Source organism: Lissotriton helveticus, chromosome 4_1, assembly GCF_964261635.1.
Source record: "Lissotriton helveticus chromosome 4_1, aLisHel1.1, whole genome shotgun sequence".
NCBI lineage: Eukaryota > Metazoa > Chordata > Amphibia > Caudata > Salamandridae > Lissotriton > Lissotriton helveticus.
In genome coordinates, this window is record NC_136063.1 from 1,819,128,109 (window position 1) to 1,819,141,140 (window position 13,032).

General features: G+C 41.6%; 1 protein-coding gene across 1 annotated transcript in view; it reads left to right on the forward strand.

The window, feature by feature from the left end:
- The window catches only part of SASH3 (SAM and SH3 domain containing 3), a 195,086-nt gene that overhangs the window by 134,071 nt on the left and 47,983 nt on the right, over positions 1 to 13,032 (forward strand). The window contains exon 4 of the mRNA XM_078688444.1: positions 5,858 to 6,005. Within this exon, the coding sequence (XP_078544570.1) occupies positions 5,858 to 6,005 (148 nt within the window). The remainder of the gene's footprint in view (positions 1 to 5,857; positions 6,006 to 13,032) is intronic.

The following is a 13,032-nucleotide window of genomic DNA, read 5'->3' on the forward strand; positions in this document are numbered from 1 at the left end:
GATGGCCCTGAAGGGAAGATTACATTCATACACTCAAAACTAAACTCCATTCTTATTACAAAATCCCACTTCTCTTGCCAGGTTTGAAAACGCGGTTACACTACTGGAAAATGAGCAATGTACAACATAGAGCATTATGGGTCCGAGGCCTGCTAAAGCAATGAAAGACGTGAAATTAATACAATGCACTTGAAAGCTTTAAGCAAATAGTAAAAACATTCCTATTTCATTAACAGTGAATAAATTTATGATTAAATGTATGGTTATTATCATTTTTCTTCATCAGTGATTATGAACATAATCAAAACACATTTCAAGTATGTTTTTGTAAGGCCTTGCAAGGCCGAGACTGGTCTGGGGTTACTGTGTTCATTCTGGAGGGAGGTCTCGCCTTGCAATTCAGGATGCACTGATCCCATGAAGAGCAGGGTCAGTATTGATTTGCATAATGCGGCCATCTGTGCATCATGGCAGAGTTGGTGAAAAACAATGGATTGGAATGCTACCCAGAGAGATTGCAAGTGGTTTAAACTATTTACATCCGTCCACAATTGTGGGTGGGAACAGATCGTGGTGAACCTAAAATGGATTGACTTTGTGAGCGGTTAGAGGATCATCTGTTTTGATGTACTGAACTTTCTTAGAAAAGTATGCTTCAAACCAGTATAGCCCTTTGCCTTCCATGCCCATTCTGCAGTAGGATGTAGGAGAATGTTGTGATTGGTGGTAATGAAAGCTGCAATAGGTTAAAGAGGGGAAGCATGCAGTTTGTTCCTTCCTCAATTGTCCATAAGGAGTCATCTATGATCTTGAGCATGGGCATTTCTATGCTATGAGGATATCTTATTCCAGACTGAAGCCGCTCCAGCAACTCGTTTTCCAATGTATATTTTTCCAACTGGGCATCTATAAATTTCTCTATGACGATATCCAGGAAGGGTAGCCATGTGATGGGTCTGTGGTTTTGTAAGTTATCGAGGTCAGTGTTATATATAATTTTTAAGAGGGTGAATGCGGCCCACTGTTAGAGCATCTGGTATAGTAACTTGTGCAAGAGTCAAATTTATGATTTCCAGCTATAGTGCTGAGAGAGCATAAGCATGTTCCTTAGCAAGGAAAGATGGCAGTGGATTAGGAGGTAGGGAGAAGGGTTGGTGCTTACAATGGCTATTTAAGTCATAGCACCCTATATTATTTACAATTATCTCAGTATGAGTTTGTTTCTAAAATGACAGGAATAGGTGTTCCATTCATAATGTGTTTCTTTGCGCCTTAAAGCTAATATGAGCATTCATTAACAAAAAAGTTCTTCTGCACAGCCATACTGCTCTTAATAAAAATGTAATTCACATTTAGTGCTTGTTTAAAATACTCTGTTAACACATTGAAATCGAACCAGGCCTTGCACCCCAGAAAATAGTTGTATTTTTTCAAGTGATTTTAGCTGGGAAAGGATGTACTAGAAAGGAGACGAATGGCAATAAATGTGAATTATTAAACTTCCCTAAACACGTCATGCACTTTTCAGTTCAGTTCAGTTCAACTTTATTCGGATACAGTAGTAGCCATAAAAGCACAGAATATAAAAAATACATCACAATAGTTAAAAAGATAAAATTCCAAGTACATGTGTCCAAAATAGCTAGTACAAAATATTTAAATACATCATAATGATTAAAATGCAAAGTTCCGTGTACATGTATCCTAATTGGCTAGTGCAGGAACAATCATCATATCAACATATACAACTAATTAATTAAAACATTTAGCAGATTGCGTAAATATCAACAAACCATCATAGACCTGCGCGCCCTTATTGTAGTTTTAAGAAAAGTGCCAGTGCGGACAATAAGTTCAACAGTGTCTAGGTCTAGCATGCGGCGATATGCTACATCCAAGGTGATTGGTCTTTGCTTATTAAAATATGGGTAAAGCAGCTGTTTATAATATTTAAGATAATATTTACAGAAAAATATAAAGTGCATAATGGTTTGCTCACTCCTATCATCACAAGGGCACAAAGTTTGATTAACATTTTTGCTATAGCTCAGTGGGAAACAGAGTGCAAATCGGATTGTACCTGCTCTTAATCGTAACAGGATACTCCTTTCCCAATGGCTCATTTGTAAAGTCAAGTACATGCGAAGCGGATAACAGTACTGTTCTCTGGCCATATAGATTCGCACAAAGGTTTTCCTGGACTCCACCACTACCCACTCGTTGTTGTATAGTGCATACAGAGCGTTCCGAAGTTGTTTTTTGGGACTGATTCAACTAAAGTGGGATCCAGGAAAATACTTTCTTTATTTATACTGCGCAAACTGACAAAAACACCGCTTAGCCATGGGATTTCAAGGCCTTTATCACACTGTAGACAATCCTTTATAATCTGTTGTGTCAGAAGGGCCGCTTCGTTCTTCCATACTGATACCCACATAAGTGCTGCCCGTACTCGAATAAAATCAGTTATACAATTAATATTAAGCTCCTTGTGACATATATATTGGGAGGTTGAGATTGGGGGGCTCAGTAATTTCCTACAAAACCTATTCTCTTCTTGCTGAATTACTGAGCAATTAACAGTTCCCCAAATCTCTGCGCCGTATGTTGCCACCGGGGCACATTGTAGTTTATATATTTTCTGTACTGCTAAAAGTGCACCCGTGGTCTTAGGGTGGGGTAAGCGTAAAATTGAGTTGGTGGCCTTCGAGAACTTGCACCTGGCGTGAGCTAAATGCTTACACCAGGAGCCGTTCGCAGCAAAGGCCAACCCTAAATAAACAAATGATTTCACAGAGGTCAGTTTTTGACCATCTATCGTGATCGTTCCTAATTCGCGCTTCCCTGGGCCACTACTCATAAGAAAAGATTTTTTTTAATTTACCCGAAGGTCTAGCTCTTTCATGTAATTATTATAATTTTGGACAAGAAAACGCAAAGAATTTGGGGTACGGCCTATGAGAAACGCATCATCTGCGTAAAGGAGTACTGGGATGGGCTCTTTGTTAACATATTGAACATCTTTAGTAGCCATTTTCATAGAGGTGTTCAGCCCATTGATATATATATAATAAAAAGCAGGGGTGCCAACACGCATCCTTGTCTGACACCCCTGCTAATGTCAATGGTCCCCGAAACCTCTCCTCCCATCCCTATCCTTACTTGAGCTTGAAGGTCTCTGTGTAAGTATGCAAGGAAGTTAACCAATGTTTCATCCAGCCCACCTGCTAAAAGGATAGCCCACAGCTTTGACATATTAACTAGATCAAAGGCTGTGGACAAATCCATAAAGGCCATATAGATGGGGGTCCTCCTGGCAATAGTGTATTTAACAAAAAACACAACGTGAAGGAGGGTCTAAAGGGGAAAATAATTTAGAGACCTAAGTGCACCCTGTCCCCTAATCTTACTCACAACAAACACAAAAGGGGGTGCTACTGGTCTGAATTGGCTAGAAAGTGTCTGCTTTCTCATGAGGAGTGTGTGTGCACACTAAAGAGTGAGAAGTGAGAAAGAGGAAAGAAAACCCATCAGCCCACCCAATGGCGGAGCTGGGGTTTAAAAGTGCGAACTGGTATCAACTAGGTCACTCACTCTTAGTATCGTGAGTGAACCTTAGAATCGGATCCACCAGTGATGAAAAGCCAAAGAGTAGTGGTAATAAGAGCTGTGGGAAGAAAAGTTGCAGTGCTCAAAAAGTATGTGCTGGTAGAATAAGTGGTGTATTAAAATTGACTAGCATGGTGCCTAAGAGTAAATTTTATTATGACGGTCACCATGATGACAAGGTTAAAAACAGAGTGTAGATAGTGTTTCAACAAATACTACTATCCTGTTGGTAAAGTTAACTGGACGACATGTTTCAGCCTCAAATGGCTTTCTTCAGGACCTATGATAAAAACACTACTGCAACTCTGACCAAAGTGTAATGAGGACTACATACCATGCATGAATGACCTACCATCTGGCAATGTAGTGAGTGGTAGGTTCGGAAGTCATGATTGTGAAAACTCCTCTCCTAAAAAGAAAACAGTGTATACAGACACATAGTGTAACAGATGAAAGCAACATATTATGATACAAACATATAACAGCCAAAGAGACATTGCTCATTCATTGTTTATTGAATAATCACTCACCCAAAATTTACTTGGGAGTGCCTCACCTCGCCTGGCACTCGCTCAGGTGATGAGGCCCCGCTCTAAAGAAATGGAAACAAAAAATACCTTTTGAATCACTGTCATGGTATAGATCCACTTCATAAGGATATCCCCTGGTGTCAAAAGTGGGCGTAAAAAAAGGACCGCAGTTCTCAGCTAGCCTAGCCGGCTGATGATTGATGATGTTAAATATAGAAAGTTAATAAAAAAGTTAATGAAACCGAGAGCATATGCCAAGTTGCTGCTTAGCCGCTAGGCTACTACAAATATCTAGTTAGAGTCAGGGTAACACCCGAATAGGCACTTTTCACTCAGTGTCACACCATGGTTTAACACCTCTTAGTATCAGTTGGTTGAGTTAGATACTTAGTTGGAAGTGTATAACCAAGGTGTGGAGCGAAAAATGGAAAGAAAGCGCTAGCGAGACAGATCTTCAATGGAGGATCCGTGGAGAGTGACAAGGACAAAATATCCCAAACACAACTACAAGTAAATGGACCTCCAAAGGCCTATTCTAAAGGTGCCATAAGCCGCTGCACTCACCTGTCCGTCGGTACCTCAAACCCCTTCTGAGCTGAGGGGAAGGTAACATGACGGACAGGACGGGACGCTTAAATGCGACATTTGCGGACCGCAAAGGAAGCGTAAGGTTAATAGTTACCGCCTCCCAAGGAGTGCCTCAAATCCGTGCTGTTCTGATGCCGGCGATAAAGGGCGGACCAGAGAGAAAGTTGTATTCACCCGCAGTGAAGCACTAAATGGAGATATGTATGTAAGCAAACACCTAGTAGGTCTATTTCATCAAAGGGGTGTTACCAATCTAGCTGTTGGTTTGGGGAATAGCCAATCAGTGGCTTGCTTTCGCAAAATGGCCCAATAGAAAACCGGCAAAGTCGTCCCGAGCCTGCCTCGCTCCTCTGCGCATAGGCAACTCAAATGTTTTTTATACTTGCCCTGTCTGAAACAAAACACACCAGTGATGAAAAGCCAAAGAGTAGTGGTAATAAGAGCTGTGGGAAGAAAAGTTGCAGTGCTCAAAAAATATGTGCTGGTAGAATAAGTGGTGTATTAAAATTGACTAGCATGGTGCCTAAGAGCAAATTTTATTATGACGGTCACCATGATGACAAGGTTAAAAACAGAGTGTAGATAGTGTTTCCCGCGGGACAGAAGTGACGTTCTACTTTTAACACGCTGTGGGCAGGAAGGGAGGGCTGCTGCTGGCGCTGGCGCTCGTTTCTCCCGCTGGCTCCTGGGGCAGGTAGTCCAATGAGCCCCCAACACACCGCCAAACACTCCACGAAGCGTCTCCCGCGGAGCGGGAGGCGCAAGCTGTTTTGTAGTGCTGCGGGCGGGAAGGGAGGACTGCTGCTGGCGCTGGCGCTCGTTTCCCCCGCTGGCTCCTGGGGCAGGTAATCCAATGAGCCCCCAACACACCGCCAAACACTCCATCATGCACTTTTCTTCACATGTTGGTGACAAGATCAGGTGACCACATCTCCCCATATACATTATTAAACTACTTTCTTCATTTACAAAATCCCCGAAAAATGAACTACTCTGTCTAACTAATGCAAGCTTATTTGTTTTTTGGACATGCCCATACCTAGTTGGTGGGCTGTTTTGTGATGTTTCAAAATATCCATTAAATCATAACTTGTTAAAATATGTTTTGCAACTTTCTGTTCTTTCTGCAGGGTCAGATGGAGCATTCAGAGCAGGGATCCGCCTCGCAGATATCGCTGAATGACAGTCTGGATGGGCACTCACATGAGAAGATGGCACTATGTTTTGTTGACTCAGACGACAACCCTCATACTCCTGTGAGCCGGCAGACATCCAGTGGTGAGTCATAGAGAAAATGCTTGCTTTGCATAAATTGATGACTGTTTTATTAGAAGTGCACCTCAGCTGGATATTGTTCTAGTTACATTGATTTACTGGATCTTAACAATGTCTAGGGCTCCATAATGTATGTGTTCAGGAGGTTGCCTCTAAATCAGATAATTCGTCAAACACAGGACCACACACATGCGCATCTCTTCCAATAAAAAAGAAATTGGGCAGAAGTACATAATTGATTCATTGTCCCAACTTGTGGCATGTCATACCCTTAACTGGGTGCCCCCAGCACAGATCGGGACAGTTTGCCAAATTACAGATAAAAATTGCGGTCCGCAGTGCAGGGGTAAACTTCAATAGTTTGAAACTGCTCCTCCCGCTTTCACTGGAAGCAGACTCACCCTCAATTGTAAGAGGGAACAGGTAATCCCCAGAGACATGTGTATGGTGTGAATTTACCTGCCCACTTGGGAAAGCCTGGAGTTTTCCTGAGACCACTGTACCCGCCTCCTAAGAAGCGCCATCGTAGGGGGTACACTAAGCACCAAAGTACATGTCTACATCTAAAGGTAGGAGCAGAACTACGGATGCAAACTTATCTCTGTAAATAGGACCCATGGTGTTTACCCAGTCTGCACTTATACCCAGTGGCGGCTCCTCCGCGTCATCCCACAAGAAAAATAAAATGATAATAACACCATGTTATTATCATATTATTTTTCCTTAGTGGCTCTGTAGGGGCGGGGCAGGTGGGGCTGGGCTGCACACAGGAGTGGGCGGCACCAAACAGTCATGCGCACTCTGCATGTTCTACGGTGCTCAGACCAATCAGCAGCATCGTAATTGGCTAAGGGAGATTGGGACCCTGTGTGCATCCTGTTTCCTGCGCCTTGGCAAGAAGGACGGTGGAGAGGCAGCCGCCGGGAAGGTAAGTTTAAAAATGTTCTTTTTTTTTAACCCCACCTCCCTGTCCCACTACTGCTACCCCATAGCTGCCGCTACTGCTTATACCCACCCCATAATCCCCAATAAGTTCAAGGCAGTAGATCCAGTTGACTAAGATGTGCAAGGAGGGATCATAATTGTCTTTTTCTGACATCATATTTACTTTTTGTGGTGAAAGCTGAAGTCTGCCAATTTATAAATGTACCCTTTGATATATGAATTGTTGTTTCCTTGATATGCTGTGTACAACTCTGCTTATTGTTTAATCCAAATAAAGAATATGTAAACCTAAAGCATATTAAAATTAATAAAATGCAATGGATGCCAATGGAAGGGCTGGGGTAGGCTTTAGTCTAGGGAAAATAATTTCCTTTTTTATTTCATTTGTTTAAATTAAAAAATTTGAATTAATATAAAAATATTCATGGAAATTTTAAATATTGTAATGTATTAATTAGAAGTAATTCAATTATATTACACAGTATCTATCAATATTTGGATCAAGGGGAAAGTTTAAGGTCCGTACTAAAGTTCCTAAAAGAGTGATCATAAGATTTCCATGTTTTTAAAAACATTAATAGAATTAAATGTAATTACATTTAATACATTAAAATAAGCATTACAAATTGGCAAGTGCTAGGATAAACATTAGGGTTGTGCTAAGGGTACAATATTTAAATAAAAAAAGTAAGTTGAACATATCTTAAATTAAATGTATTATATACTTAACAATTGTCAGAGTTTGGATAGATATCATTGTTAGTGTAAGTGCTCCTTACTTAAATTAATGTATTTAATTTCAAATAATTTCTTTAGTATAAAAATAATTAAATATTCTAACAAACTCACTAAATCCGGTTGCTCCCGTTCCCTGAGAAGTACTAACACCCTCCTTCTTATCCCCCCTTCTAAAAAAGAAAAACACCCAGTCACGTTCCTTTTACGGCAACGCTCCTTGCATTTGGAATGCCCTTCCAACTGACCTTCACTGCAACCCTTCCTACTCTAGCTTCAAAAAAGAACTCAAACTACATCTCCTCAATAAATACTGGGGACCCTAATCCCTATCTGTTCTCTTCCACTGGCCACTCCTGTCCTACCCTATTTGTACCCGCCCTCTCTCTATCATCCTTACTCACCCTTCCTTCTCGTCACTTCCCCTCAAACCCCCCCCTACTTCTCCCCCTCCCTCTCTCTTCCTTACCAACCTAACTGATCACTAACCTCCCTATCCTGACTCTGCAATTTCCGGCTCTTTTTTTCAATTTGTGCCTTATCATATTTTTGATTATCACTTCTTCCACATTCTGATATGCTTACTTCCCATATTTATCGTTTTGTAATCTTTTAGGCTGAGACTTATATGTTATATATATACATTGATGCTTTGTATATTCCCTGTCCCTGTCTCTTGTCTCAAAAATGTAACGCGCTCTGATACCCCTGGGTTCAGCCAGCACGATATAAAACCTCTAAAATAAATAAATAAGGGATAATGTAAACACTAGGGACAAAAAATGTAACTTGAATTATTTTAATTTACTTTAGATACCAAATATGCTACATTCAGTTACATATAGATAATTAGATATTTGTCAAAGCTTAAGATTACAGTTAGGAGTAACAAAGTTCTCAAAAAAAGGTGTTTTCAAGAGTATTTTGCTTTTTCTTCAAGAAAAAATTGGCATAGATTCAGTTATGATTTTAGTCAAAGTTACCTCCTCTCTTAAGACGTTATCTTCCAAAGACTATTGGCAAGAACTTTCATGATATGAAATCCATCCTTCATAGGAATTTTAAACCAGTATCAAAAATGTTCAATGATAATTAGTTAATGCAGATGTTTTCTATGGCCCACCTAGAAACAAACTTTTTTTCACATTAGTGACAAGCGGCTGAACATTGGGATTACTGCTTTGCCTCTTTCTTAGAGACTCTGAGAAAAAGATGACCCCTTCTAGAAGCCACAATGTGGGTCTGATACATGAAGGTAACTTACACTTGTGTGCAAATATACGATTATTGGTTGTTCACAAAGGTATTTTACGAGTTGTCTCTTAATGACTGCAGAGTCTCAGCACATGAAAGGTTGGACTGTCCTATCTTTTATATGTGTGGAGACTCCACAGTCGTAAATATACTACTCGTAACATACCTTTGTGAATAGCAAACAATCGTAAACGTACACAAAAGTGTATGTTCACCTTAGTGAATCAGGCCCTGTATGTATGTATACATGTAGTATTAGTGTAGTGTGAAGCTAGTCAAAGGGTAGTGGAGAGCTGTACAGGGTGAATAGCAAAGATAGAGTCAAAGAGTGATTATAGGGAGCTGTGTTCTGAGATTTGAAGTGATCTATTATAGCCTTAGAGCCCAACATAGCAGTCTCTACTGGCCATTAAAGGTCCTCTTAGGGTTAAAGGCCGAAGGTGAGGGCTTTAAACAAGAGAGCGGGCCGTTAATGGCCGGTAGAGTCCGCTACGCTGGGCTCGAAGACTATTAGAACATTACGCCCTTACAGGGCAGAATGTTCTAATTTGTAAAACAAATACCTCACTGAGCCAGAGGAGGATGAAATTCACTCAGGCTCCGGGAGGCCTTTCTTCACAGCTGTTGCTGTGAACAAACATTGAAATGTTGATGCTCTGATCTTCAACTGACCATTCGAAGTCCGGACCAGTCCATTGTTTTTGAGCATTCCAGTGTTCTAATATTGCATAGCGATGCAGTGTTCTCTAAAAAAGTGTATCTTTAGCTCTTCCCTAAACTGGAGCAGAGTTGGGGCAGTTCTGATGGATATGCCACTGTTGTTCAAGATTCTGGGTGCATAGACGTACAAGACCTGTTGCCTTGTCATTCCCTTTTTGCACTTTTTTGTCTTAAATCTGTGCATATCAAGAGCAACTGGAGATGGTAAACTTGTCAAAGAGAAAGATGGGTAAGTATTGATGTCTTTGTAGATGATTTAGCTAGTTTTGAAGATGGTGCAGCTGTGTGCCAGAAAAGAAGGTGCGCCAGTGGAGTTCTATCATGGTCGGGAGATATAGTAATATTTCTTCAGGCCATTGAAGCAGCGCATTGCAGAATGAAGGACACAGTCTGTCCCTAGAGTTACAGAGAAGATGTCCTTTGGAAAGTAGAGCCTGAAAACACCAGGAGGATAAAATCCAAATGTACAAAACGCATGCAAGGTGCTGGGTCACAGTTACAGGACAGTTCTTGCAAGGCTGAATCGTCAGATCTGCATAAGACAAATATCAGAGCAGATGTAAATGTAGTTGAGCTTATATAGCGCACAGCTACCCGCAGTGGGTTTCCCGGCGCTTGCTTAGGGAACCCTTCCTGGTATTCCCCTGTGAGATAGCAGGGTATCCACAAGGTGAAAGTCAGGCATCCCGCCGCGAGGGGCCGTTGTGGAGATTAAGCAAGCTATTGCCCATAGTCGCAGAGTGTGAACCCGTGAGTCGAGGAGGCACCGGGGCGAGAATTATCGAGTCCGTGGAATTTTTTAGCCCAAGACCCGCCGAGGCGGGGAATTGAACCCTGGTCCAGGACCGATCTCAGCTTCCGGGTCTGCTGCCTCTAACCCCTGAGCCACACTTCTCCAGATGTAGAGTTGGGAAAACCGAAGCAGGTCTGGAGCTGACAGGATTGAAACAGCTGTTATTACTGGAGCAGAACTGAAGCTGGCAGGATAGAAGCAAGGGTGTGAGTGGCAGGACTGAAAAGGAGCAGGAACAGGCAGCAGCAAAGAATCAAACAGCAGGAGCCAGCCAGAGCATTTGATTGCAAGCGTATACACTGCTCTGAGACCATTATGCACTGCTAGATTAATAACAGGAAGGGCTGGTCTTAGAACAGGCACCACTAAAGAGGAAGAGTCTGTTCTCAGAAAAGGAATCACATGACCGGAAGGCGATGCCCATGTTGAAATGGTTCAGATGTCTAATGGCTATCTAGGAACCGAGTTTGGGTTTGGCGGTCATCATAGATTGGAGTTTACTAAAGGGAAGTTGAACCGAAGCTTCCTGCTCTGAACTATAATACAAATACTTGTAGGACTTGTTTGTGAATACTTTGAGTAGGTTTTTGGCTTCTTACAAGTAATTACTGTTATTGAATTTAGAACGTGATTATCTATATTAAATGAAATGTTATATTGTTATGTTTATGTTAATTCTCCCCCTTCTGAATTTCCTCAAGCATGTTTTCTCTAGATTTGCTCAAGCGTGATTGTGTATATTTGTCTTCTGTGTTAATTATATTGTGTTAAACTAAGTATTATGTTTTTGCCTTTGGTCTTCATGTCTCTAAAAAGATTTATTTTTGACTAAAACAATTGTAAGGTTAGGAAAAGGGCAGATTGTTTTATTTTACTATGTAATTAAATGAATGTTAATCAATGTTTAAATAACTGAATATTCCTTAAAGGACACGATTAGAGGTATGGTTACTCATTACAGGCTAGGCAAAGGTCAAAAGGAGGTGACCGTTTTAGGGTAACGGTAGTTTGAATGTTAAACCAAGACTGATGAGGTATAGATTATAAAGTAAAGCGTCACGCAATTGGATAGAGTAGATAGACTAACCTCATGATTGCATAAGGTATTGCCATATTGTAGAGTGACCTGTAAGGTCAGTCAATTAATCAGGACTTCCACACCTGCAAATTGAGTCTAGGTTTAGGAGCAGCATAAACACATTCTTATTGATAATAACTTGTTGTATATTGTGCTTAGTAGTGCACTTCAATTGTTATCAAGTTCACTGGTTACAGGTGTTTTACCATTACCAACTGTAATGGTTTTCAATGTAATGCCCTCAGAAGGATTGATTAGTCCTCACCAGTATTTGAATCCACAACATCCTGATCACATTACTTGGTGGTGAGTAATTTAACTCACTGAATTATTGTGTCAACAGGTATGTGGTGGATCAGTACTCGCAGACTACAGCAATTAATTAACCCCTTCCATGCTGGTGACGAACCCCAGCCGTCACGCTCTGCGGCACTCGTGTGCTGATGACGGCTGGGGTTCGTCACAGCCCCGCCCTGTTCTTTTGTTTACCGCACAGCGGCGGAAACAGGCCAGCATGGAAGGGGTTAACGCTGTGATGGAGCTAATAGTTGTTCCAGACCATATTGGATAGCCAATAGTTTATGAGTGGGTAAAGCTTATGTTATGCAAGTGTTTCTCAGACATGCAAGCAAAATGAGTAATACACAGGGCATTCCCGAAGGCTTAGGGGAGACCTACATAGAAAATATACACAATGTCAATAACCTTTCCGTTAGGTATGGCACCTGTAGAAGTCGAAACCCTCCCAATAGCCACAACATCCATGAAAGGTTCTTTGGTAATCCCGCTTGCAAATTACTTTGTCCAAGCTGCTTTTGCTATTGATCTACAAAGTATCCACTACCCGGAGCAGGCTCTACAAGGCTTACCCTAGTGTCATCAATCAATCAGCATTTGTAGAGCGCGGCACTATCATCCCTGCGGGTATTTGGTGCTGGGGTGTGAGGTCTCCGTAGTGGTCTGAAGGTTGCACCACAACTATGTTTAATCACAGCTGAGAGTGTTTGTGAAGAGCGAACAAGAATCCGTCACTTGTGTCACCCCGTCCTGCCGCATGCAGTCTTTAGTCGATCCTCCCCGTACTCTTTGGAGACCTACAGACTGCTGGAGACACCTGGGGTACTGTTATCCCACAGCCTGCCAGTCGTTTTCTGTCCAAGGGCACGAAAGATAGAACACCTCGGGTAGGTGTTGCCCCTATGGATCCTCTCTTGAGTCGAAGAAGGAAGGCCCTTGGTTAATCTACAATGAGGAAATCCTGGACTGCTATTTCATGGCCCCGGGTGAACAAATGACAGGAGCAAATCTCAGTTTGGCTACGCCTGTCCATCTGCAGCGTTCATCTCTCTATTTCTCATCTGTCACCATTTAGCCTTCTACTGAGACATCACAGGCATAGAGCTAATGAAACACACTTAAGTCAATGCACACTTACCTCTCTTGTGATCAACCCTACTAACATAAAGACCCTAAGAAGCACCCTGTCAGCCCTCCACCTTAATCTG